The sequence below is a fragment of the Triturus cristatus genome, chromosome 4_1, assembly GCF_964204655.1.
Source record: "Triturus cristatus chromosome 4_1, aTriCri1.1, whole genome shotgun sequence".
In the NCBI taxonomy this organism is placed as follows: Eukaryota; Metazoa; Chordata; class Amphibia; order Caudata; family Salamandridae; genus Triturus; species Triturus cristatus.
The window spans coordinates 1,277,279,948-1,277,307,543 of record NC_140585.1 but is presented as its reverse complement, the minus strand read 5'-3'; the positions used below and the strand labels follow the sequence as shown (position 1 = coordinate 1,277,307,543).

General features: G+C 46.3%; 1 protein-coding gene and 1 long non-coding RNA gene across 2 annotated transcripts in view; one reads left to right on the top strand and one right to left on the bottom strand.

Moving 5' to 3' along the window:
• RAPGEF3 (Rap guanine nucleotide exchange factor 3) overlaps window positions 1–27,596 on the top strand; it is an 870,850-nt gene that overhangs the window by 494,728 nt on the left and 348,526 nt on the right. The window contains exons 12-14 of the mRNA XM_085654789.1: window positions 12,961–13,049; window positions 15,606–15,684; window positions 19,318–19,468. Of these exons, the coding sequence (XP_085510915.1) occupies window positions 12,961–13,049; window positions 15,606–15,684; window positions 19,318–19,468 (319 nt within the window). The remainder of the gene's footprint in view (window positions 1–12,960; window positions 13,050–15,605; window positions 15,685–19,317; window positions 19,469–27,596) is intronic.
• Window positions 1–27,596, bottom strand: part of LOC146856579 (uncharacterized) — a 221,423-nt gene that overhangs the window by 127,293 nt on the left and 66,534 nt on the right. The gene's annotated exons all lie outside the window — the stretch shown is intronic.

Here is a 27,596-nt window from a genome sequence, read left to right as displayed (position 1 = left end):
ACTACGCGAACTGCACGTAGCACAGTGCGAACACGCGTAGCGTAGTGTTGCGTAGTGCTGCGGTCATGGTCATTTTTTGCTTGCTCGCGGTCCTTAACGTCAAGTTGGCGACCGCGAGCATGCAAAATGACATCCCGGCGAGACTTTTTCCTTGTTCGCGATCAGCAACTGCAAGTTGGCGATCGCGAGCATGGAAAATAAACCTCCCGGCGAGATTCCCAACGCGAGGAGGTCAGGTTTCTCATTGCGAGTGGTCGCGTATGCTCGCGACCGCTCGCAATGAGAAACTACCAGTTCGCGTTGAGAAAACTGAAGCTCGAGTAAAAATCTACTCGAGCAGCAGAAAACTACAGCTCGCACTGTGCAAGATGCCATTTTCAATGATTGCACAGTGCCGGTTGCTTGTCCGCACTGTGCAATCATTGAAAACAACATCTTGCACAGTGCGAACATGTTACTACGCAGTTCGCGAAGTGCTACGCGTAGCTCGCGTAGTGCGAACTTCACTTTGCGTAGCTTCGCGAAGTGCAACTTCGCGAACTACGCCCACCCTTACTCAGGAACTTAAGTTGGCACCACATGGCAAGTAGGCCTGGGCGAAGCACTACGCTACGCTCGCGTAGTTTGCGAAGTTCGCGCTACTTCGCACTACGCGAACTGCACGTAGCACAGTGCGAACACGCGTAGCGTAGTGTTGCGTAGTGCTGCGGTCATTTTTTGCTTGCTCGCGGTTCTCAACGTCAAGTTGGCGACCGCGAGCAAGCAAAATGACATCCCGGCGAGACTTTTTCCTTGTTCGCGATCAGCAACATCAAGTTGGCGATCACGAGCATGGAAAATAAACCTCCCGGCGAGATTCCCAATGCGAGGAGGTCTGGTTTCTCATTGCGAGGGGTCGCGTATGCTCGCGACCGCTCGCGATGAGAAACTACCAGTTTGCGTTGAGAAAGCTGCCGCTCGAGTAAAAATCTACTCGAGCAGCAGAAAACTACAGCTCGCACTGTGCAAGATGTCATTTTCAATGATTGCACAGTGCCGGTTGCTTGTCCGCACTGTGCAATCATTGAAAACAACATCTTGCACAGTGCGAACATGTTACTACGCAGTTCGCGAAGTGCTATGCGTAGCTCGCGTAGTGCGAACTTCACTTTGCGTAGCTTCGCGAAGTGCTACTTCGCGAACTACGCCCACCCTTAATGGCAAGTCAGGACTCTCAGCAGCAGAGTCCAGTTACTGGCAGGTAAAGACTTTGATTGCCCTAAGACTTCTAAACAGGGGGCCAGCTCAATTCAAGCCCTTGGAGCACCTTGGAAGCAGGATACAGAAAGCAAAGTCCAGTCCTTTTACTCCCAGGAGAAGCAGCAAGCAGCAGACCAACACAGCAAAGCAAACAGCAAAGTGTAGGTCCCTCCAGAAAGTTAATCCAGCTCTTCTTCCTGGCAGAATGTCCTCAGTCTAGAAGTGTTCTAAAGATATGGGGTCGCATGTCCAGTACTTACACCCTTTTTAGTCTTCGAAGTAAGCAAACTTCAGAGGGCAGTCTTTGTAGTGCACAGGATTCAGCCTTTCCCTGCCCTGGCTCCAGACACACTGCAGGGGGGTGAAGATGCTTTTGTGAGGACAGGCACAGCCCTATTCAGGTGTCAGTGTCAGCTCCTCCCACCACTAGCTCAGGAAGACCCATCAGCCTGGTTATGTGCCATCAGGATATGCAGGTCACATCTGGCTCCCTTTGTGTGACTTTCTATAGTGAATGCACAAACAGCCCACCTGTCATCCTAACCCAGAAGTATATTCAGCAGACAGGCAGAGGCTCTGAATAGCTAAAGTAAAAAAGTAAACAAGTAAAAAGTAAAGTCAGACCTGCAATTTAAATTTTTCTGTCAGCTCCCAATTGAAAGATACACTTAGAAGATGTTACAGGGCAGCTCTAATGCCAACGTATGGGAGAGCTATGCCTAGCTGTAGTGAAAAACGAAATTAGCAGTATTTCACTACCAGGACAAGTAAAACAAAGCAGTACATGTCCTACCTTTTAAATACACTGCACCCTGCCCATGGGGTTACCTTGGGCCTACCTTAGGGTTGCCTTACATGCACCAAAAGGGAAGGTTTGGCCCTGGCAAGTGGGTGCACTTGCTACGTCTAAATGGCAGTTTACAACGGTACACACAGACACTGCAGTGGAAGGTCTGAGACATGTTTGCAAGGCTACTAATGTGGGTGGTACTATCAGTGCTGCTGGCTCACTAGTAGCATTTGATTTACAGGCCCTGGGCGCACACATATGCCGATCATGGAGAAACCAATCATCGTTACATTTTACACAGAGAGCACTTGCACTTTAGCTCTGGTCAACAGTGGTATAGTGCCCAGAGTCCTAAAACCAGCAAAACCGAAATGCAGCACACAGTCAAAAACAGGAGGTCAGAAACACAAAGATTGGGAACATAACGCCAAAAGATGCCAGGCCTAACAGTGACCAAAATACCTGGTCTTCCTTAAAGATGCTCCAAGGTAAGTTATTTTGGCCCAGGACTCCATCTTTCCGGATTCTCTACAGGATGCTTAGCATCTCCTTTTTGGAGACTACAATTGGGTTTTTCTCCAGGCACTCTAGGGCATTAGCAAGTGAGTTCTTGATTGTGGCCCTTGTTTTAGTGGGCTCTACATAAAGGTTTGATACGTGAACAACCCATTTGTTGGCTGGGACAGCATTCTCCTTGCCAGTGGTTGTACTTGCCAGGCTGTTGACGAAGCACCAGAATTCCCTGGACTTACTAGGTGCCTACAGTGAGTATATGTATTTCCACTCATCCTCTAAATGTTTTCGTTTAGCATCCATACTATCTTTTTATCTTTTTTTCCTTGTGTCTTTTAGCTGGCGTTCTGTATTGGGGCCCTTCCCTCTTCTATGCAGGAGCTCTGCGATGCATCACATCCTTTTGTTCTCCTTAAGTTCTTTGTGTGCAAAATGAGAAGAGGGTTTTACTATTTCTCTGATTGTTACAATTTGTTGATCATTTGACCAAGAGGAAACATGCTGCTCACTGTGAATTTCCATACGGAGAGATCTAGATCCCTGATGCAGCTCCTCCACCCTAGTTGGATTGATTGCCCTACTGTATGTTAGTATGATGTTCCACGTACTAGTCATTTCTGATTGGATTTCATTAACCTATGCTATCTCATGCTGTTCGTTGAGAGTTTCAGTGTAGAGGGAGCTTTATTTCGCCGAGGCACTGCATCTATTGTTGGTGTCCACAGCCTGTGAGTAGGTCTTTGGCTGAGCGTTATGTACCGTATGGTACGTAGTCTGGGTGTAGTTTTCCTTTTTCTGTTGTGCCTCTGGGAACACATTCAGTCCAGAGCTTGACAGTGTATGAATGCTTTCTGCAATGTGTATGGTTTGTTTGTCTTGAAGAGGCTGTTTAATTTATTTTTATGTTGCTGTTTTGTGTTGGAAGAGCGGGTAGCTCACAAGTCCCTCCCCACTACTGTCATTACCCTACCCTCTCCCGTTCACTGGAGTATTTAGCGCTTAGGGTTGAGTAGGTTTTTCTTTTTGTCCATTGTAAATGGGCCTATTGTTTATTTTTTTCAAGGATTTGCCAATTTTTTCTTTTGTTGTCGTAAAAGAGGTACTTGGAGGTTTTCCATCAATAGGGGGCAAGGTGCATTCACGACTTCTGGCTTGGTCTCTATTGCATAGTTACTTGTTGATGGCGTGTTGGCTGTGTTCTCAGCAGGACTAGCATTATTAAATGCCTGCTTCTCTTGTAGCAGCTTAATTCCCTCAGTTCTCAAGTGTGTGGGAGACGTTGTTTAGAGCTGTTGTATCTTCCTGCTGGTGTCGCTTTGCCTTCCAGGTCTTGCGGACCCTTGATTTGTGGTTTCCAGTTGTGGGTCCATAGCTGAGGGGGGGCCAACTCACTTCACAACCTCTCGTTTTGCTTATACCGGAAGTTTCCTCATCCTCCATTCCTCCACATTCAATTTGATTGGGATTTGTCCACCTTGCGTAGTGCCCATCTGAGTACTTTTGCAATAATTTATTAGTGTGGATAATAGTTCCAACAGTGTGGTTAGCTTGTCAATTATAGTTGTCAATTATGGCATTGCTTGCTGCTGCAACTTCACCACTGCTGATTAAGTGTGTCCAATTTCTTTTTGAGCATCAACACACTCTAGGGCGAGCATTTGCATTAGCTCCACTTTGCCAAGTGAGGGCCTTGACCGCAACCTGTAGAAACAAATTATTAGTGTTTATGATGGTGTCAGAAACATCATTTCTAGTTGATGGAACTTGGGATAGGGGTGTAATACCCTACAAGTTTGGGCCCGATGCCCCCTTCATATTGGTAACAAGGTACTTCATACCAATTAAATTTGGTGCAAAGATTGTTGTTGAGAAATATGGTTGCTCAAGGTCCCTCTCACCATCCTGGGTTGTTCCTGGAGGGGTAGAGCAGTCCTGATTGAGCCGCTCTGTTTCCGTCTCATATGAATTGTCACAATGGTGGTTGGCTGGATGATGAGCCATCGCCTCTACTAAAATGCCCTGTCTTTTTTGCAAATTTGTGGAGTTAGCCCCATCTGGGCTATATCTCTGTGAGTTGGATGTGTAGATAGGCGCATTTGACTCACGTTCTTGTATGGTCGGAGCCTGATCGTGCGTATTGTCCTTTGGGCTTATGACCCCTGTATTCATTTTTGTGGAGCTCTCTATCACCTCCTTGTCTCCTGAGGGTGTGCTTAAGTTGTGTAGGTTTATTGTACTTTTTCTTTTTTCAACTGCATCTGCTAACTACACCATCTCTCTGGTTATTGATTCTTCAAGGCTGGGGATGGCTGCACTGTCAGAAATGGGGGTTAGCTCCTCTGTTGCCTCTGCAGTTCTGGCTCTGATTGCAGCTTGGTTTCCCTCATGCCTGCCCTTATCCTTGTGATATAGTTATGAATGGTATATTTGGTTGGGCCAAGCTGTGTGCTTGGGTCGATGTAAGCTCAGAATGTTCAAGGCCTAATTTCCCCTCTTCATCCTGGGGCACTCCTCTCAGTGAATTGCCTTGTGGCACAGGCTTGCATTGGCCATGAGTATCTCTGTGCGCCATTTGTTGTCTCGACCCACTTGCTACTGTTTCCACTGTTGTGGTCCTTACTGTGGATCTCTGTGCTGCTTTTCTCTGTTCTCTTCTTGACTTAGCAATGTACCTGTGAGTCTCAAATACCCTGTGGGAGAGTTTCCAGCTAGCTAGGGGCTGCTGCCGTGTCCTGCATAATAGGGTTGAGAGCCTTGTTTGTGCCGCCAAGTAAACCAGCAAATCTCCCAGTGTTTTTATTGGCATGGGTGTCATCCAGTTAGGAGGTACGACAGCTCTGTGTTGGCTTCGTATTTGCGATGGAAAGCGTAATGGTGCGAGGATGACTGTCAGGGGAGGGAGCACACCCAGGCCACAAGCCGCTTCCGAGTCTAGTTGGGCAGCATCCACAACCCAGCGCGCAACCATGCAAGAAGGCCTACCTTACAGCCCCTTGCTGCCCCTTCAACTACCACTGCAACTTCAGCTGCCTCTACCTTTGTATAGTGTGGCTTTGCCTCCTGGAGTACTCGCAGCCTGTCCACCATGCTGCTACTGTTAATTTCCCAATTTCAATGCCCAAGCTCCAGTGCTCCAGCTGACAAAAAGGCCTTCAATAAGGATAGGAAGGAGTGCTGACAGGGGGGTGGGGCAGGGGAACCAGAAAGCAGCCAACAGCCAAAGCCACCAATCTAGCAAGGGTGCCCCAGTCAGTTCACAACTTGCTGCCCCTTGCATGGCAATGTGGTGCGCTGCACTCCCTGAGGCTTCCTAGGACTTGGTAGGGCTCCCTCTGGCTTTTTACAGGTTTCGCCGCATTGTGACCTCAGGCAACGGCCAGATGGAGATCGAGGCAGACGGGGGGAGATATCCCTCGTGCTCTGAGGCCAATGGCAGTTTGTGTATCGATGATGCACTGGAGACACTCCAGGAGGCGGCATGGGCCACTACCTAGGCTTGATTCATCTCCAGCCACAGCTCCACCCACTCTGCCTGCTCTGCTCTCACGACAGGCCGATGGGCCGACCCTGTAGAACACCTGTGGAGCATCGGAACCTGAACTCCAGTGCTTCGACTCCAACTGCAGCTCCGCCTGCTTGCATAAATTAACATTGCGTAGAGTCACTTTGTACATGAGTAAGGGTAGAGAAAGCACTTCTGAGTACAATTCATTCTCTTTCCACAGTACTAGCAGGTGTACTATTTCCCAGCTTAATGGTACTCATTTGATAAATTTTTGGAAGAATGAGAGGGTCAAGGTACCTGCTATCATTGAAAACGGGTAACCTTTAAGTTAGTTGTGAATATTTACTATAACCGGTAAAAATCTATACTATGAGGTGCAGTGTTTACTAGGTATGGTAAAGAGCTCATATTCTGAATTGACTCACTGAAAATTGAGAATTCAATGTGTGAATGTGGCACAATGCACCTAATTCTAAACGTATCATAGTTTTCCCCTCAGGCTTCCCCCTGGTAAAGTTAAGCAGGGTATACCAGCTGAAAGTTACCACGGGGCAATTGCAGGGGAGACTGTTATGAACACATTAATCTGTTCAAACTCCTGTTCATGCAACAAGTGGAGTTTTACCCTTTACTCCTAATCAGTGCCTTAGTGATTTTGTTAGCTCAAATAGGACCTCCCTAAGAAGTAAGAGAAGGAAATTGGAACTGGGCTCCCCATAGCAGGACAAAGGTCCAAGCTTCACTATAAGCTACATAAAAGGAGAGCATAAAGAACATTTTCAGGGTGCGTCTTCCTCCAATGAAAGCTGAGTGTATGAAGTGCCTCAAATTTGCTCTGTGGAGCAGAAAGGTGGAAAATGGTGGCTGTTGGAAATTGGATTTCTGGTTGGCAGAGGTATGCATCCTGTCCAACCAGGAACCACAATCCTAGTCAGGGTAAGTCAGTAACACACATTAACCTGTGCTCACCCTCTGGTAGTTTGGCACTGAGCAGTCAGGCTTAACTTAAGAGGCAATGTGTAAAGTATTTGTGCAACACAACAAATAGTAACAGGGTGATAACACCAGAAAAAGACTCCACACCAGTTTAGAAAAATAGAGAATATTTCTATAAATAATAGAAGACCAAAATAACAAAAAAGCCAGTCAGTAGAAGACGAGATATGAATTTTTAAAGATTAAATGCAAAAATAGCGCTTAAAAGCAGTAAGCAGTTACAGCGCTAATTGGTCACACTGGACCGGGCAAAAGTCAAGAGTTCAGTCTGACCGCGATAGAGTGCGAGCCAGATCCAGAACCCATGCTGGGCCCAATGAACAGATGTACCTTGATCCTGGTCACCAGCAGCAAGATGCGTCGGTGATCCCCATGCAGTTGGGGTGATGCGGCGGATATCTCTGTGCAACAGCGGGGAAGCATCGGTTCTGTGAGCGGTGCAACAGTTCCAAGATGTGGCGGTTCCAAATGTGAAGCGCCTACTTCCCCCACATAGTGGAGGCAATGTGCCAATGTTCTGCATACAGTGGTGGCGATGCGTTGGTTCCGACGCAGTGGTTCCGGAGGCAATGCGGCAGTTCCAAGTACGATGCATCAATCTGGTTTTCACAACGGCGGGGATGCGTTAGTTCCTATCGGTGCAACAATGTAAATGCCTTGGTTCTGGCAGATGAAGCACTTTATGCTCACTTCCATGGGCCCAGGACTGAATTGGCTCCACTTGGGCTCGCAGCAGACAGAGTCTAGGTGCTGTTTGCAGGTTGAAGAGAGGAAGTCTCTGATATTCCTGGGACTTCACAAAACAGCCAATCAGCCCTTGGAGATACTTTGGTTCTAGGATGTAGAGATGCAGGTCCAGTCCTTCTCACCCCCAGGTAAAAGGCAGCAGGCCAACACAGCAAAGCAGTTCAGCAAAATGGCAGTTCTTCCAGCAGCAAAGCATTCCTTCTTCCTGGTAGAATGTTTTTTCAGTTCCTGAAGTGTTCTGATTTGGTGATGTCAGAGGTACAGTGCTTATACCCAGTTGAGCTTTTCGAAGTTGGGAGACTTCAAAAAAATGCTTTGAAGTGCTCAGAGTCCCATTCTTTCCTGCCTTGGCTCCAGACTCGCTAATGGGGGGGCAGCAACCCTTTGTGGGACATGGCACAGCCCATTCAGGTGTAATTTTCAGCTCCTCCCTGTCATCCTGCTCAGCATGACCCATCAGCATGCAGATGACCACTTAGACTCACCTACTCTTCCTTTGTGTTTGGCTGTATAGATGGAATGCAGGAAGCCAGCTGTCACCCACCACAGACGTGTATTCCAGCGACAGGCTGGAGGCACCAAATGGGAACTGTAAGAAAATCCCAACTTTCTAAAAGTGGCATTTTCAGAATTGCAATTTGAAAACCAACTTCACCATAAGTTGTGTTTTTAAATTGTGATTCCAGAGACATCAAATCTGAGGGTCCCATCTCTTCTCATTTGGAAAGTACACTGTTAAAATCTAATGAGGCAATTCCAATGTTATCCTATGGGGGGATAGACCTTTCAGTAAGTTAACTTGTCAGGCCGACATGGCAGTTTAGAACTTCACACACAGGCTCTGCAGTGGCTGGCATGATACATGTTTAAATGTCTACTTAAGTGGGTGGCACAATTAGTGCTGATCCCACTAGTAGCACGCGATTTACAGACCATGGGAAAATGTAGTGAACTTTACTAGGAACTTATAATTAAATTAAAAATGGTAATTGTGGATAAACCAATGTTACTATATTTTAACTAAAGATCACACACACTTTAGCACTGGTTAGCTGTGTTAAGGTGCCTAGATTCCCAAAGCCAGCAAAAACAAAGTCAGCAGCATCAGTCAAAAACAGGAGATCAGAAGGTAAAAGTTCAGGAGAAACCATGCCAAGGATGGCAGTTCTAACAGTGGCATTTTACCATTGTAAGGAAATGTGGTAATTAGTTGTGAAGGGTGTTAGTTCTGTGCAAGTAATAGGTCTACAATCATCCCCTCACTTGAAAAAAGCACCCCATTGAAGTGCTGGACTCTCTCAGGGTAACCGAGCAGGGGAGGTGGTGAGGGCTAGTAATAACCATTTGCTGGCACGAAACAATAACTTTCAATAAATGATTGACCAGTCTGTGCTTTACCTTTGGAAATGGAAAAGTGCATTAATTACACACACTCTACAAAATACTATGCTGCAAAGTAACAAATATATGCATTCTGAAATCACACTTATCCCCAAATCGATCACAGTATCCCCTCCTCATACAGCACATCTCAATATAGGGAGAGTGTCACTCTAAATAAACCAGATCTATTGGCTGTGTCAGGGTCCTCATATTAAAAGACCAAGAATTATATATTGAAAACCATCTATCACTGAAATCAGTAACCATGGTTTACATGCAATCATTTTTATCAATAAAGTATTGCAATATTTACCATAAATCACTATCAATACATTTTTAAATAAAGCATTTTTAAATCACATAACATGTCTGTGCCTTTCTTGAATCCTTTAGGCTACATAACTTGCACTTATAGCACCAACCACTAGATGTCCATGAACATCCAAGCTTTAGAAGCAAAGTTCTAACCTTGGGAATGACCTGAAATGAATGCTGAAAAACCTGGTGTCATGGTGTCATAACTTCCTTGGCCCTGGATACTAAGGGGGCACTTTTTAAACTCCTTTGGGGGTTCTACTGTGATGCATGCAGGCCCCCACAACTTTTTTTTAAAGTATTGGTGGTTCCCCTGCCCTCCTAGAGCCACCAGAAGGAAGCACACTTTGCGCAAATGCAGCCCCTCTGTACATTATGTAGTGCTCCCTTTGTGGATTGTGCATATTTGAATAGCTTTCACCACTCTACTTTTTGTGGCCTGGGCTTCATGCCTGTGTCTCTTTTTTCTGTGTTTGCCTTTTCTGTTGTTAGGGATCGCTGGTCCCACCTGGGACACCCCGATATGTATTTTTGTTGGGACAGAGCATGGAACCCACTACCGCGTTGCACAGCTGGCTAACTCCATGTCGCTCCATTGGGAAGGGTGTTGGAGTTGTGTTGGATGATGAGCTCCCCCAGGCTTGGGCATGGGCGGCAGGGGTGAATTCAATGCCATTGTGGGTGGGGGTGCGACAGTGCATCCTCTTCCTTTCTCCTCATCAGTCCCGGGGGGCGGGGTCCCAGGACACGTCCTTTGTCTTCAGGGCCTGGGGGTGGGGTCCGGGACCCATTTTTTTGTACTTTGGCCTGGGAATGGGGAGGGGGCCCCACGCATGCCCCCTCCCTAGGCTTTAATAATTGATGATGCTTGTGCCAGCCCCTTGGCACTGGCCCACACTGGGATTTGTTTCTGGACTTGTAGTCCAGACAGGTCACGCACTCCATTGCTCGAGCAGGGGGCGTCAAATGTCAAATCCTTTACCCTTAGTTAACGTGGGTCTGTTAGGCTGATTTCTTGGTTCCTGACTCTTTTTGCTCCTGGTAACAAGCACTAGCCACCTTTTCAGCAGGCCTCCTGGCCTCTAAAGTGGCACACTTTGCAGAGAGTGAGCTTTCACCTGCTCTCTTCAACAGCTTTTCTCCTTTGCTTTGTCTTTGGTGCTCCTATCCTCCTGCTGGGGCACAGAAGTCCAGGTCTTCCCCCAAATAGTCCTTAGGGGGTTAATGGAGCAAACCTCACTCATCCCGGAGAGACCTACTGGCCTAGGGGTCAGCTAGAGGTAGAATCCTTAGTCTATTAGGGCATAAGGGGACTTGTCCTTCCAGTTGTCCATAGTGTTGCCGCTGTCCAATTACAGTGTACAAGTCTCTCTCTTCGTTGTTTTTAAGTAGGGGTGGAAAGTCCTATTTGCCAGGCAACCCTTTCCAGTCCTATCTTGCCACATCACCCCTTGACTCCTGTCTCAACCCTCCAGCACAGCTTGCCGAGACAATCCAAGATGATGCTGTCAAGTGGTGTATGTGCACAGCTCCTCTTGGGGACTCAGCTACCCCCTAGCTAACATCACTGCCAGGGACCTTCCCACCAAAACTCCAAAGGGATGCCCTTCTTGTGTTGACTTCAGATCTCTGGACTTCCTCATTTGTTAACTGGGACTGGGTTGTATCAACCCAGGTAGAGTGTGATAGCTGAATAGCAGATGCAGATTTTCCTTCTCACCTCTTCCTGTGAAGCAATGTAAGTTACTCCTTTTTGTGGAGAGGACTTTGTTCCTCCTGCTGTGGAGCAGAGTAATTAACGTGGCCCAGCATGGTGACAAAAGGCCTGGAAATTGATCCCGAGTTGAGCAGAGAAATATGACTATTCTGGAAGACCCATAAGTTGTACTTGTAGGTTCTTCGGATTTACATATTCAAACTTGCCGTACATGTTTCACCCAGTGTGATAACTCACTGGACTGTGTAGGCCAAAACTGCAATTTAAGGCAGATTTCCCCTTATGTGCATAATACAGTGACACTGCAGATAAACCGGTAAGCCCTATTGCCCGTACCTATTAAGTTCCCAGTAATATTTTTGGGCCTACCTTAGGTCAACATCTTTCCAGGCAGAGTCCCCTCTGGGCCAGGATACCTGTGTACAGTAAATGGTCTGTACACGACAGTAGTCTCACATGTGCAACCCACACACATGTAATCAGCTAAATGCTCCTTAACCTAGCTACGTTGCAGTGGCCTTATCTTAAAAGGTGGACACTGGAGGTAGGCACCCTGCAGTCCAATTGCAATGTTATTACCGTGGGTGAAACTCAGTTAGTGAGACTCACCCACAGAAAAGGTCTAAAAACCAGGTGATCAAAAAATGAAAAATCTGGGCGGATTAAATAGGCGGAACCCATTTCACTACAACCCCTATTGCAAAGTCTGCACTTGCATGAATAACAACCACATTTTTTCCTAGGGGGTAGGAAAAAATGTCCAGGGGACGTCATGTATTACACATGTTGTGATTCAACAAGTTTTCCCAAAGTGTAAGTTGACCCACAGCCAAATCATAGGGATTTTATTGTTGCTGAAGTCTTCAAAGGTTCTACAGATTATCCTTAAAATACCTTGAAAGAGGAATTCATATACCTTGACACAAAGGATACTGAGAAGTATTAAAATGGATGTCCTTCATGTGCAAATTTGTAAACACACGACCCTGTCAAGGTTTAATGGAACAGTGCAAACCCTTGGCGGTGAGCTGTGTACAATCGCTAAAGGGCAAAAGCCTCCATAGAACACCCTACCATTGATCCTTCTGATATGCTGACATTTGCAGATATTTGATGTCAGGATATATTCTGTTGGTGTTCTAGTCAAAGCATAGTGGCATGTTTAAACGGGTGCACAGGCAAAATACTGGAAAATTTCCTGTCTTTGAGATGAGAATGCATACTGTAACAAAGTTTGATAAGAGTACCTGCTGAAGCACTGGCAGTGCATCCCCATCACATTGACTTGATTGCATTTACATATACTTACATGCATCAGCACCATTACAACAACGTTATCTCCACTTCCAATACAAAACTGTGCTATTATTCCAATTTGAAATTCTAGCATGGTGCCCAGTTATTGCAAAAATACTTTAATATATCATTTGGAGTTGTAAAATATTAAATTGCTGAGAAGTAGAAAGTGGAAATGTAACCTTTTCCATACATTTGCAAGTAAGAGTCAAAAGCTGAAGTCTTTGTTCCATGATTTTCCAAATTCATAGTAGAATTGAGGTCACCATTTTTTGACCAGTTGAGTTCTTTGATTCAAGAAAAGCTTCCTTGTTAAAAATCTTTAAATATGCACTGAAGAATGCTAAATTAATATAATCATGTTGATCATGTTGATCTTGACCCACTTCAGCTGCATGAGGGGGGTGATCGGGTAAAAAGATTCTTCTTGGGTAGTTGACTGACTGCTCTGTTTTTCAGATACACAGTGATGTCTGGTACTCCTGAGAAGATATTCGAACATTTGCTAGAGACAATGAAGCTGGATTCTTCCATATATGATCAGACAGGTATTGTACTACAATTTCCATTTGTAAATTATTTCCTTTGTGTCACTATTTCTGGTTCGGAAATGGCGCGGTCTTATTTTTCTCTACGCAGATCATTAAGTATCTTATACTGAAAGCTTTGGATAGATCATCATTTTCTATTCACTTAATTTTTCTCTGTACTTTTCATCTAAATAAAACTTCAGATAGGAGATCTTGTGTATGAAACTCACATAAATATTTTGTCAAGATCAAGGTCATCTTGTGGGTTTTCATGCTAAGAACAGAGCGCCCAAACTTTCAAATTTAGAAAGCTGTGTCAATGCAGTAATTTTTTTCATCATCGATAGCTATGTATGACTACTTAATGTGCTATCTTGTAAGATGATGAAGTGAAGACACGGTGTACACTTTCCCTTGAGAGGGGTTGGGGAAGTGGTTCTGCATCTGTTTTGTAGATTTCATCATATGACAATTAGAAGTTCTGAATTGAATGTGATAACCAAACTACTGATTGAATATCCTTTGGGTCTTTCTTAAAAAATCCCAAACCATATGCAAGGATATTTTACAGAGGCAGAAATGTAGTGGAAAACAGATGTGCTATACTTTTGGGAAAGCGAAGAAGTTAAGTAAAAAAATAATGCTAGTTTTGTTTCTGATTCGATGAATTGTATTGACGTAGTCAATTGAATACGTGATTTACAGAAATAACTTTTGGATGGAACCCACCTGAGATTCAAGATCAGATTTACTTTCTAGAAATAACTTTGATTTTCAAAACATTTATGCGCCAAATAAAACGTGAGAGTCTCTCAGACCACATAATTCCATACCTGGGTGCTCTGTGTTTAATAACCACCATCTTTCAGATGAAAGAAATTGCTATGCGCACTCCTTGTCTGTCACTGGACACACATTTGTGTTATGAAGCACGCGTATCATTAGCAATGTTTTTATAATTAACATTTTTATTGAACATGTATCAAACAGAGAGGATCAAGGAACTGTAAACTACTTTTAGCTATTTAATTTTAAAGCATAAGAAAAAGAACACTTTAAAACACTTCGCGCAATCCGCACTACCACTTTATACAGTTGCATGTGGAGGGCGCCAGTACACATTGAGACCAAGGCTAATTTTTCAACATCAAACCTTGAGCATGAGAGAGAAAAGCAGAAAATGGTGAAAGGAGGAGGCAAAGTAAGTTAGAGAGAAAGCATGAATTAAAAATAATCTGCAGGGGAAAGGCAGAGACAGGAAGTGTGGTGTTGAGACTATCTAGTACTGGCATTCCGCAACTCAGACATTCAGCAGCAACAGAGCTGGGCTCCCCAAAAAACTTTGGGCCCCTGCACTTTTTTTTTATATAGATTAGCACTAAGCTTACCTCAAACATTTCACAAACATCCTGATATCACACGGTTGCTGAAATTTGTGTCAGTCTGTATCACTATGTTGAGACTTTCTCACAGAAGGTATCCCTTTGGTTGAGGCAGACATTGGAAGCCTCAACAAGGCTTTCATGACCGCGCCAAACGCCTGATATGGAAATGTCAATGTCAATGCTTCTTTGCCCCTTTTGAACAAGGTGCTTTATGTGTTTTGGTCAAGTGCACATGCAGACAAAAGCAAAGGAGCTGAAAAAGGTCTGTAAAAAGCAATGTGCTTCACAGCAATGACAATAAATCTCTGACACCAATCCTCATTGATCGTCTTATCATTAATAAACCTCATACTAAGAGAGGTAGGAAGCCAAAGGAGTGACTCAAAATGACACAACTTACGGCAGCTCAGTGGTGTAAAGCCTACCTGGCACCCAAACCTCAACATGGTGAACAAACAGAGCAAGCTTATGTTTGAAGCTGGAAGGTTCCTTGCCGAGGCAAAATGGATAGTAGATGTGGATGTCTTGGTTATATGAGGTGCAAGATGGGGGAGGTGAATCCATCTTATTACTCTAACATACTTCCACCTGCAAAAACGAAGTGTAATCAATCATTTGCAGGACTACATGGGCAGGTTTACAAATTCAAAACGTATTTGTTTTTCTCAGAAATGTTTATGTAAACGGCTCTTTGAGATTAGTGTGGAGGCCACAATCATATCAGAATTTCGACATTTGCAAAATACTGTTAGGCCCTGTAACAGCAGATGATGCGTTCAAATATTATATCACCACAGTATGTCCTTATCAAAGTTAGCTAGTGGCCCCTTTTCATGAGTGAAGCCTTCACCACCAGCCATGGCTTTTTACTCAACATTACTTTGCATGGTGAGAAAAAGGAACCTCGAATTCTTAGATTCTAACCTGCTGTTGACTAAAACTCCAGGACTGGTTGAATGTGTTTCCCGTGATTTGGCACCATTTGGCAACTCCACTTTGTCTAATTCTTTGGTCAGAAACTCCATCATGTGCACCAAGCTTTTAACCCTGTGTTCTCCTTTTTGCACTAACTGTGGTTACAATTGTTACATTGCACATTTACCTCTGTTGCAGACACAAACTAGGATCTCCAAATTGTATTTCAATGTTGCAATTCTAAACTTCCTTGTTTCTTTTGTGTTTTTTACAGACACGTTCTTTGGTGATTTCCTACTGACCCACAGTGTTTTTATGCCAACTTCGCAGCTGTGCCAGTCCCTACTACATCAATATCCTTTGGAGTTTATTGCTATTCTTTAGGTGATAAAAGCACGGTGTCCACAAATAAAGTCTTCCATATGGACACGAACAGAAAATGGCAGATAGTCTGTGAAATGGGTAGATAGTCTGTGAAATGGGTAGATAGTCTGTGAAATGGGTAGATAGTCTGTGAATGCTCGTCCAGGGAAATGAAGGTCTTCACGATCTTTTGGAAGAAAGTATTATCAAACCTGTCATCTATCTGAAAAGGAGCGTAGTCCTTCCTCTCAGTTTTGCCTGTCTTATGAAATAGGTCTAGCAGTACGGCATATGTTCCTTATTGACGACTATGGTCACATTTAGAGCTCCCAGTGTCATCCCTGAGGTTATCCCAAATCTTTATTCTACTAGAACCATGAAAACTTGTGAAGCGTGTGATGTTGCATGGCACTCTATGGCAACAACTCATTTCTTCTCCATGTCTCAATCTGGACCATGGATGTGCGGAAGTCAAAATGAACTTTATATTCTGATTTACCATGATGTTGAAAGAAGTAGCATCATGGAATTGCCTCCATTGGCTTTACTTATGGTGACCTATTCTCTCAAAGTTTACTATGAATGAATCCTTTAGTTTGCCCAATCCAGCGTAAGTAACATCTCTTTGCTACTTGAACAACTCATTCCCCCTGTCAGGGAGGGTGAGCACACCTCTTTTGAGGGCAACTGTAGGAAACACAGCTGTAGTGCACCACAAAGCACCTTGTGTGTTCTGTATGACTTGATTAGCTTTTGTTCCCTGTCTGGTTGCGATTGAAAATCCACAGATGATGTGTTCCGCCACTAGCTAGAGCGGGATGTGGTAAATAGGAGAAACTTACAGTAGTTTCTGCCTTGTTCTGCTACACTGCTACAACTGAAGAGACATATATTTTAATGCATTATTCTAGTTTTTCTAATTAGTTTTAGAGAGTAGTGTTGCAATATAAACCTTAAATCCAAACATTAATGCACTTTGTGGCAAAGTTGTGCATTGTTTTTAAGAGGATCATCACCATGCCGGATTTTCAGGCTAGATGCAAACCATGAATATGATTTTATTTATTGCATTAAAATTTACCTCAATTTTATGTTTTGAAAATCTTTATTGGGCATGTACTTCGTGGATCCTTGTGAGACACGCCTGTATTATGCAGAAGACAATTTGAAACACATGAAATTACTTCGGAAAAAATTCAAATAATTTTTAAAAAACGAAGAGGGAAACAGAAGTACGATCAGAGAGACATTATTCTATCCTTGTCATAAATTATTAAAAGGATCAAATCTTAGAAATCAGAGATTGTGGCTGTGCCAGCAGCAAGATGGCTGTTATCAGTGTAGCTCTGTTTGCGTACCATCATCCCCAGAAAATATTTTGTTATAAAATAATGGTTGGCTAGGAAGGAGGTGATCACCAGTTGCCACAGACTGCTTCTAACTGAGGGAGACCACTTGACAACTGAGTCCCCTGGGGAATTGTTGAGGTAAGCCCTTCTTTCTCTGCTCGTCAGCTCTGGAACCAGTATGCAGAGGAGATGCAGGATAGGCATTGGAGGCTAATTGTGAAAGATCTGCCTGAAAGATGTGGTGATGGCTTGAAGAAGAAAGATGTGACAGTAGTAGTTGTGATGGCATGCATGGTTACACAAGGACGAGGTGCGACCTGTGGTTAGGCGAGCTATGTGGCAGACAAGGACAAAGCAGTGTCCTGAAGGATTTCAACATTGCAGCACATATACAGACTCGAGGTTGTCATGGCAAGTGGTGAGGCTAGGAACATGATGGCCTAAACAGGGGTGTTCGGGTAAGATGGTGGCCCTGGGAGGGCAGAGCTGGACGTTTTAGAAGCGTTTTGGAGGAGGCCGGGAGCAAACCCTGGACTAAAGCCTATACACAGGGCCAACATTATATTAGAGGCCTTGATAATCTGAGTGATGCAGCAGAGCTCTGGAGGAGCAAGGCAGTCCTCATTTAGCTGTGAAGTGTGCTCTCGATTGATCAAACATAATGGGAACAATTTGATGTCAAAAGAAATGTTAGGCGGATATGGACTGGTGGCGGCCACACATGTGTAGTGGCTTGCACACCCCGCCACTCGGGGAAGGCCATGGGTCTTTCCCTGCCCTCCCGAGAAGCACAATGGAGAGAGACAGACATTGCAGAGTAACAGTGGGCACAGCAAGATCCTGAACCATCATAAAGAGATGTACTGCAGGCAGTTCAAAATTCAGGTATGTGCTGAAGCAGAATATTCACTCTGTAAATATAGAGGTAATAGCTCACTAGACTAACTTTTGTGAAAATGTTTAAAAGACAATGATAAAAACAAAAGGTGATAGGTGGATTGCTTGAATTAATCTCAGTAACTAGTAGGTACTCTGTGCACAGTCCAGGCCATTGTTCTTTTGCAAACCATGCCATCTCAGAAATGAATCATCTACATGCAAATCGGTCTTGGTTCTGCCCCGATAGGAACAGTCTAGTCTGAACTGCCAGGCCAGGCCAGGTTCCCTGGGAGCAGAAGTAACCCAAGTGAGCATGGACAGGAATGCAGCTCAATTAATTAGCAGCAGCTGAGATTAATTCAAGTATTCCACCAGACACTTTTTTGATTTCCCCAATGTGATGCATAGGCCCAATTGTGGGACCATGCTCGCTGGACCATAGGACTAAATTTGCACCTTAATGCCAGTGCCCAAATAGGCTGAAATAGTCTGGGATTGCGTGTGTTCTGCTCAGGGGGCGAAGGCCTGGCAGTTCTTGCTTGGCTGGTCTATTGGAACAGGACCAAGGTTAATCCATAATTTCCCATCGTCAACAAGCCTTAATGTTTTAATTCCGGAAAAGAATGAGATAATCAAGCAGTACAATGTTCTGCCCGAGGATTGCATGACCTGTAAGCCAGCAAGAATCTTTGTGCAAGATTGCTATAGACGGAAGTGATACTTCGCCAACATCTTGACCTTTAAAAAAGTAAAGGGGTTAACAACTAGCCACAAAAGGTAGGTTTTACATTCAGAAATGTAAACTGTGCAAAGTTGTGAAACTTCAAATCTGCATGAAGTGGCAACGTTTTCATCTTCCCACTTCTCCAGCGAAATTCGATATTTTGCCCATTACTAAATTTTTGTAGTCATTAAAAACGACAGTGTAGAAATCTAAAAATATAGGTAGAAAGAAGCAGAGCAGGATGAATGCAGCAGAGGACATCGAAGCCAGTATTTTCTTAAAGACTTGAAGCTTATATATTTTTCCACTATATGTAAGCCAACACCCCCCTATAGGCCCAACTAAAGTTCTCAGACTCAGAGACGTTTTAAGGCATGGGGAAAGCCAGGCCGTCCACCTTCCGATGGCCCCCCTGTGAAAAGGAAATTTGCCTCCAGCTGACATCGGCGTATTTTTGTACGTTACCCATCATATAATTCAATATTGTTAGGCAACAAAAGGTCTAAATTAGAAAAAATCGTCATAAAATTCGCATTTGTTCCAAACCAGTGCCCTTAAACATTTGTTGCCAGGGTCCCTCAATATCTTTAGGATGACACTGTTCCAACTTGGTCTTTTGAATGGCATGCCGTCATTTATACTATGAGAAAACATTCTTAACAATTTCTTACTTTCTACGCGGAGCCATCAGAAGGCACTGAACAGGAGAAGGCTGTGTACTCCTTCAACAAAAGGCAGAAAATCCTGCGTTTGATTAGCCAGTGGGTGACGCTTTATGGAAGGCTGGTGCAGATGGAACCCAGTGCTCTCAACCTTTTAGAGGTAATTAGAGTTTTAATTGTTTTAATGTTCTTGGTTCACATGTCGTCAATGGAAGGAGGATAGGCAGATACCAAAGAAAAAGGCAGCCTTTTAATGAACAGAATAGGGTCAGTGAACATAGAAATTAGGCATGAGTCGTACAACACCATAACACAACACTGGAAGGGTTATTTGTAGGCAAACTGTGATGTTTTCCTATATGCTCTGTCCTTTTTTGGTTGTTCATGATTTCTCATGTTTCATTGACTAATCCTATAATAATACAGGGTATCATCGCTAATTATGTGAAACACCGACAAGTGTCCACAAATGCAATAGGTATCACATATGAGAGAGCTATTGGCTTTGTCAATGTTTCATAGTCATGTTGTACGGCAGGCTGGCCACTGTACAGCATGACTAATATTTTTCAAAAACACTACGATGCAGCCAGTGCTGGTTGTATCATAACGCACTTTTTGAAAAACGTTGTCATGCATGCACAGCAGCTGCACTGCTGTACAACATGACAAAGAAACATTAACAAAGCTAATAGCTCTCACAGGCAAGACCTATTGGCTTTGCCATTGCTTGATTTAATTGTAATGTGATATGGTGTCTGATGCTCACCATCTGGTGACTTTTTCTTTCTCTGGAAACTTTTCCTAGCCCCTTTCAACTGGAAGTCTACGGCCAACCTGTAGTTGTGTGATGCATATTTACTAAACTAAATTTGTGTGTTTAAGTCTGTGTGAGTTTGTGGGTGCATGTACCTGTCTGTGATTGTATTGTGTTTGCGTCCATGCATGTTGGTGAGTGTGATTGTGTCTGTTTTCTGCCATGCTTGCTTGTGTACTAGTGTGTGCTTTTTACCTTTTGTGCTTGTTTGAACTGATGTGCTTTTTTGTATGGGTGCTAGATTGCAATATTTTTTTTTTTTTTTATTTTTTTATTGTAAGAGTTTTATTGCACTTTGTTAACACACATCCAACATGTCGAGAATCATTTATACTGCACTTGCCTACATCCACCTCGGGCCGGCTACATGCAATTACAGTTTTGCGCTACAATGCTAGTTGTACACAGCCCATCAGCCGACATCCAGCGGACCGGCGGCGTGGTAACCTACATCATGCAGGTGTGTGTCAGTGCTCCGCTCGCTGTCTGGTACATCTATAGTCTTACATTTTAACAGTTTTTGGTGTATTGTACGCGCATTTTCGTTTTTAACTGTAACTTATCTTAACATTACCTTCCCCAACTTATAGGTCTCCCCCTGCAACCTCCCCTCTGCGTCACGGCATCCTCCCTCCCAAGCGTCGGCACTGCATAACTGAGCACCCCGTATTGACATTTGTAGTTTTTCAGCTCACACAATTTCCGTGTCTGTGTCTGACTTGTCATGTTCAAGCAAATAGGCTCGCAAGTACCCCCAATAGTCTTTGGGCTTAGAGCCGCCCGGCAATTCCTCTTCATATGTTACTAGCGTATCTCGACAGTACACCATGTCTTCAAGCCAGCGTTTTACTTCTGGCGCTCTTTTACTCTGCCAGTGAAGCGACACCCTTTTTTTAGCCAGCAGCAGCGCCACAGCACAGAATCTACGCCTCAAAGCTTTCAGATGTGGAGTAATACCCAGCAGACAGACCTTCGCCTCGCACTTCACTGCAACCCCCAACATCTCACTCAAAACCTCTACGACCCGTTCCCAATATCCCGCCACTCTACGACAGTGCCATGCTAGATGCATGAAATCTGCATCCTCCTGACCGCACCTACAACATTTTGAATCATCTCGTAAGCCATGTTTGTAGAGCCTCTTAGGTGTGTGGTACACTTGATGCAAATACTTGTAATGTATAATTTTCAGGTTCCCGTTGGGAGTTAGCATGCCCGTGAGCATGCAAGCGGACTCCCACTCCACATCCGTCAGGGGTTCTGTTAGTCCCGCGCTCCATCTGTCCCTGGCCTTGTGTGTGTTGGTCCCTACCGCCCCTTGTATACTCGCATATAGTTTGGAGACCAGGTGTGATGCCCTTGGTGTAGTCAGGAGTAGTTGTAGAGGTTCCAGGGTAGGTGGTTCCTCTGGATGTGACGGGTAGTGTTCCCGTAGTGCCCTCTGCAGTCTATAGAAGTTAAAACTGAACAGTGGGGTTGGATTGCTGATGTATCGCAGCTTATCAAGTGTCTGGAATTCGCCATTTGTGTACAGGTCCCCCAACGTGTCTATTCCGGCCCGCCGGAACAGATCCATGCCAACCTTTTCTTGTGTTACCGAGAGGGCTGGGTGATGCGCTAGCGGGAGCGTGGGTGCATATAGCGGTAGGCAGCCTGCTTCCCTGCCCAGGAGTCTCCATGCTTCTGCGGTCGTGTTAACTGGGTTAATATCGCGATCGTGTAGCCTGGTGCGCTTATGTGTGAGCATACTGGGTAAAGGGACCGGATCGGCGTTCCCTGCCTCCACGGCCACGTGTGTCAGGAAGGGCACTTCGTGGTACCAGAAGTGCGCGTACTGCGCCTGAGCGCATAGGTAGTATAGGTAGAAGTCTGGGACCTTGAACCCCCCCCTCGCGTATGGCAGTGTCATTGTGCGTAATTCCATCCTCGCCTGTTTGCCTGCCCATAGCAAACTAAGGACTAGCGCCTTGATGTTGCGGAAGACAGCAGCGGGAGGTTTTATAGGGATATTGTTAAACAAATAGAGGAATTTCGGCAGCAGTACCATTTTCACAATCGCTGCCCTGTCCGCCAAGGACAGCGGAAGCCTGTTCCATTTTTTAATTTTGTCTTCCAGTGTTGCAATCACCCGCCCGTAGTTCGTCCTGATTACCAATTCTGGGTCTCTATGGAACCATATGCCCAGATATTTGGTGGGTTCCTCATGCCACTCTAGGGGATAATCTAATGTGGTCGGTTTTGTGCTGTCTGTTAGCGCCAATACAAGGGACTTAGCCCAGTTTATCTGCAAACCTGCCTGGTGACCAAACTTTATATATTCTCTCAGAAGCGGATTCAGGTGCTGATCAGGGTGTTTAACATATAACACCATGTCATCCGCGTAGAGTGAGATGTGGATGGGTCGAGAGGGCATTTGAATCGCCGAGTGATGATAATGCTGCCGGATTTTGCAGGCTAGGGGCTCCAGCACTAAAGCGAAAAGCATCGGCGAGAGCGGGCACCCCTGCCGAGTGCCTCTGCAAATTTGTATGGGGTCCGAAATGTATCTGTTTACTCTGATGCGTGCTGTCAAGTTTGTGTACAGCATAGCTATCCATCTTTGAAAGATCCACGGGAAGCCCATACGGACCAGTACTGCGTGGATAAAGGGCCAACCAATCGTGTCGAACGCTTTAGCGGCGTCAAGGAGCACCGCCACAGCCTTCGTCTCCGGATCCAAATAGTGTGCTAATGCGAACAGCGTGCGCGTGTTATGTGTGGTGGCCCTGTCCGGGATAAAACCCGATTGGTCAGGTCTGATTAATAGCGGCATAAGCGGTTTAAGCCTGTCTGCCAGTAGACTAGCTATGATTTTCGTGTCTACATTTAACAGTGACAGAGGACGGTATGAGTCGCACTTATCTATTTCTTTGCCCGGTTTCAGCAATGCAATGAGCAAGGCTTCCCTCATTGATGCCGGTAGTGTTTGGGCTTCATGTGCCGCCCCGTACAGGTTCACCAAATGCGGGGCAAGTAGGTCAGTGTATGCCTTATAGAATTCTGCTACAAAGCCATCCGGCCCTGGTGCTTTATTGTTAGGTAGGCGCCTAATGGTGTCTGCGACTTCTTCGACAGTAACCGGGCGTTCCAAGTACTTCCTATGTCCGTCAGCCAGCCATGCCAGTTCTATGTCTTCCATGTATTTTAGTAACTCAGCCTGTGACGGTGAGGGGTGTGCCTTGTATAGTGTGCCGTATGTGCTCATGAATTCCTGCAGTATACCCTTGGTGTCTGAGATCACCTCCCCGGTGTCAGTGGTTATGGACGTGATATTTTGTGGTGTTTTGCCTGCGCATATCTTTGAGGCTAGTTCCCTGCCAGGCCTACCTCCTTCCCCATATCTTCTCGCTGTAGCTCGCTTGGACACGTATTGCAGCTCTTCAGTAGCAAGTTTAGCATGTTCTGTCAGCAGTACCTGGATTTCCCCCAAGATTTTGGTGTCTCCTGTCTGGGTATATGACTGTTCCAGTGTGCGAATGGCCTGTTCGCGTGTGTGCAGTTGTCGTCTCAGCACTCTGAGGATGCCCGAGGTTGTACTGAGGCAGACTCCTCTGATTGTAGCCTTAAAGGCCTCCCATAACAAACCCGGGTCTTCCGTTGTTGGGCCGTTAAGGTCAAAGTAGTCTCCTATCGCCTCCTGTATGGTATGAACGTAGACAGGGTCACTTAGCGCCGCTGCGTTAAAACGCCAGGCGAACGGCGGTGGGTCATAGTGCGGGACCTCAACCTCCAAGAGCACCGGGTTGTGGTCCGACAGTGTGCGGGGTAAGTGAACAACGTCGAGCACCCATGCGAGTACATTCTGCGTGCCCAGCCAGTAGTCTATCCTGGACCAACTATTATTAGCCGCGTTTACGTGTGTCGCTGTCGTTACTCCTGAGTTACGCGCCCTCCACAGATCTACCATGTTTAGGTCTTCCATTGCATCCCGTAGCATTGTTCTGGCGTTCCCATGCTGTTCCGCAGTGTGTGCCGCTCTATCTAGCGCATCCTGTAACGTGACATTGAAATCCCCTCCCCAAATAACATGAGGCGCCTGCATGTTCGCGATGGTTCCCCATACCTTTCTAAAAAACCCCGGATCATCCACATTGGGGCCATATGTGTTTACTAATAGGATCTGTTGCCTTCGAATCTTGCCAGCTATCGCCACGCACCTCCCCGCCGTGTCCCTATGAATGTCGGTAATGTCAAAGCCCGTACCTTTCCTAATCAGTATGCTCACTCCCCTGGAATAAGAGGAGTAGTTAGAGTGAGTGACCGATTCAGCCCACCTACCCCCCAGTGTGGAAGCACCGTTTTGACCCAAATGAGTCTCCTGCAAGAAAACAATGTTAATTCGCAGCCTGTCAAAGTAAGCAAACAGTTGCCTAATTTTCTTAGGGTTGCCCAGCCCTCTTACGTTCCAAGTGATTAATTTCAGCGAGTCCCTACGTGACATGCGTTTGTATCTGGTGATGAATGATCAACGCTAGCTGTTCAGTCAGGGTTCCAGAATGTGAGTGCACTGGTGTATACCCCATGGTAAGTGAATGTGACAGCGGCATACATTGAGTGCAATCATTATACATGTGATAGTACCTTGCCCAGGAGTTCGCCATGCCTCTCAGACACAGAGGTTGTAGTCGGTTGGAGTCCAAATCCCCCTCCCTCCCCCACCCACTTTAGCCCCCGAACTTTGCCAAAGCCATCCCAAGAATAACTGTAACTTGAACTGTAGTGTAACTAACTTCGAAGTGGGGCGCACCCTCCGGGGGGTGTCGCCAGGTTCACACATCGCCATCCACTTAGTGGATGTGGGCAGAAGTTTGAGGCGTGAGTATTGATTCACTTACATGTAACCTTCTACCCCCTCCCCCACCCCATATACTTTCGCAATCATGACCTCCGGCCCGGCCGTCTATGCATAGGTACGCCATATCTTAATTGTCCAACATCCCGGCGCACCCCTGCAAGTTCGCTTTACCTCCGGGTTGTGTCTTCTTGTTATCGGTGGGCCGCCACTGCCCAAGAGACCAGCGCCACCAGTGTCTCGCGCCATTGCGCCAGCAGTCCACTTGTGCGTGTGCGCCGTGGTCCCCATCTTACCCGTAAGTCTATGACCACCACTCTCCACATTCCCAATGCGCTTACTGTACTCACTGCGATAGGGAACTCCTCCGGCCCAAGCGATCAACTGTTCCAGGCAGGGAGTATGTCATCAGTTCTTACTCCCACACTCAGTGGGAGAGCCGGGCCTCCCGACTTCGCACTGGACCTCCAGCGCCATATCAATCGCAGCCTGCCCTGTGGAGCTCGACAGTCAGAGTACACCTAGTTCCGGGTGTAGAGTAGATCTTACATTCGTCATCGCACGTGGTCTAGCGTGTCCAGTAGTCATTCAACGTCGCTGGTTCGGTCGGCCCTTCCCTGCGATTCCATCCTTCTTCCCAGCTTCTTGATATACTCCTGCGCCGCCTGCACTGTTGGGAGTATTATCGGCTTACCCGCTGACATGATTTTCAGTTTTGCTGGGTACAGCATCGCATACTCTAGTCCCAAGTCTCGCAATTTTTTCTTCACGGGGGTAAATTCTTTGCGGGCCATCTGTACCGCCACAGTGTGGTCTGGGTAAAATTCCAGGTTATTTCCTTGATGCGTGATTTTGCCCATTTCCCTGGCCATCCTGAGTGCTGTGTCCCTATCCCTGTAATTCAGCATCCTCACTATTATCATGCGCGGGGGAGCGCCCGGTTTAGGCGTCGGTGCCAGTGACCTATGGGCCCGCTCAACAAGGAAGACAGGCGAGAATTTATCGGCCCCGAAGAGTTCTTTTAGTAATGTCTCCACATAGGTCTCCATCTTCCCAGTGTTTGTGGACTCTGGGAGGCCAGAAATGCGTATGTTGTTCCTCCTGGATCTAGCTTCCTGGTCCTCCACCTTCGCTCGTAGGGTCTCAAGCGCCTTATCGTGACCACTGCACATTTTCAACATAGCCATGGAGTCGTCTTCCGCTTTGGAGATCCTGTGCTCCGCCTCCGTCAGCCGCCCATCATGCTTCTCCAGCTTTGCCGCCATGGTGTCGACCCTCAGCACCACGCTGTCCAGTTTGCTGTTCATTTCTTGAAGGCTCTGCTGGATCGCCTTCAGTACAGCCTCCATTCCCGAGCCTTCAGACGTGTCACAATCCCCCTCATTTTCATGGGTGGTCGCGCTGTTTTTGCCTTGTGTGCGGGTCCCGAACTGCAGCTTGGATTGGTGCTTATCCGTTTTACCCATGGTGGTCTCCAGTGTCCTGGTGTTGCGGGTCTGTGGGTCAGCGTGGTACTTGGCTATCCTCACGACTGGGGCACGGCAGGTAGGCGGGCGGGGCAGCCAGCACACCCAATACCTATCTCGCGGCTGTCTATAGGTGCGCCACCTCTTCCAACCTCGCTAACTTCGGCCACCGCCGCCAATGTGTCTCGACCATTGCGGCAAACGGAGGTGCATTGACCAGCGGTGAAACACCCCAGCCCGAGGTCGGCGCGACAATAACCAGCTTTGCGGCGCTATGGGGTATCGCTCCAGGGGGGTCAGGCCGCACACCCCTCACCAGCCAGCAGCTGCCCTCCAGCCTCGTCGTTGTCGCTGCTGTCCCTCCTCCGCCGCTAAATCCGCCGCATAACCGCGCTGGTGTGCGCGTTCCCGGGCATTGTACGTGTCATACCCCCCATTTGCCATCCGTCGTGCTTCCGTTGGGCTCGATAGAGCGATGGTCATGCGGCTCTCGTCCTTACTCTGTCTCAGGCCCGCAAGTAAGCTCCGCCGCCATTTTGTGGTCGCCAGCTCACACGCTATTTGTCCGTACTTTTTATGCGCTTCAGGGCTCACCTTCTATTCCCACCAGCGCTTCGTTGGCGGCGGTCCGCTGTGTACACCATGACGGATCCAGGCAGCCGCGGGCCGGGCGTCAGTCTTTCAAAGGCGGCGGCAGAGGCGGCGGCAGTCCCCGGCTGCGGGCGCGGCCATCTTGTATCGGCTCATCGGTTCCTTCCACTTTTTCGCTGGAAATACCTTGCTGCGTCGCCGGGGCAGCCCCGCAATCTCAGTTCCTTAGGCACCGAGGCTTCCCACATCCATATCTGCCATTTTCGCTATCATAGGGGTGGTTTGTGGGGGCGAAAGTCCGCGAATTGTCTTCCGCCCGGCGGAGCTGCCTTTCTCAGCCAGCCATACCGCAGTGCGCCCTCTAGCGCCCCCCTAGATTGCAATATTTGTATTGAATTGTTTGTGCTCTGTACGTGGATGTTGGTGGATGTTTGTGCCTGTTTCTGTATTGTTGTGCTTGTGAACAGTGTGTAACAGTGTTCACCTTTCTTGTCTTATTTGAATGTGTGTTTTATGTACATCTGATTGTGTAACAGTGTGCAACTTTTGTATCTATTTGAACATGTGTGTTTTATGTGTGTGT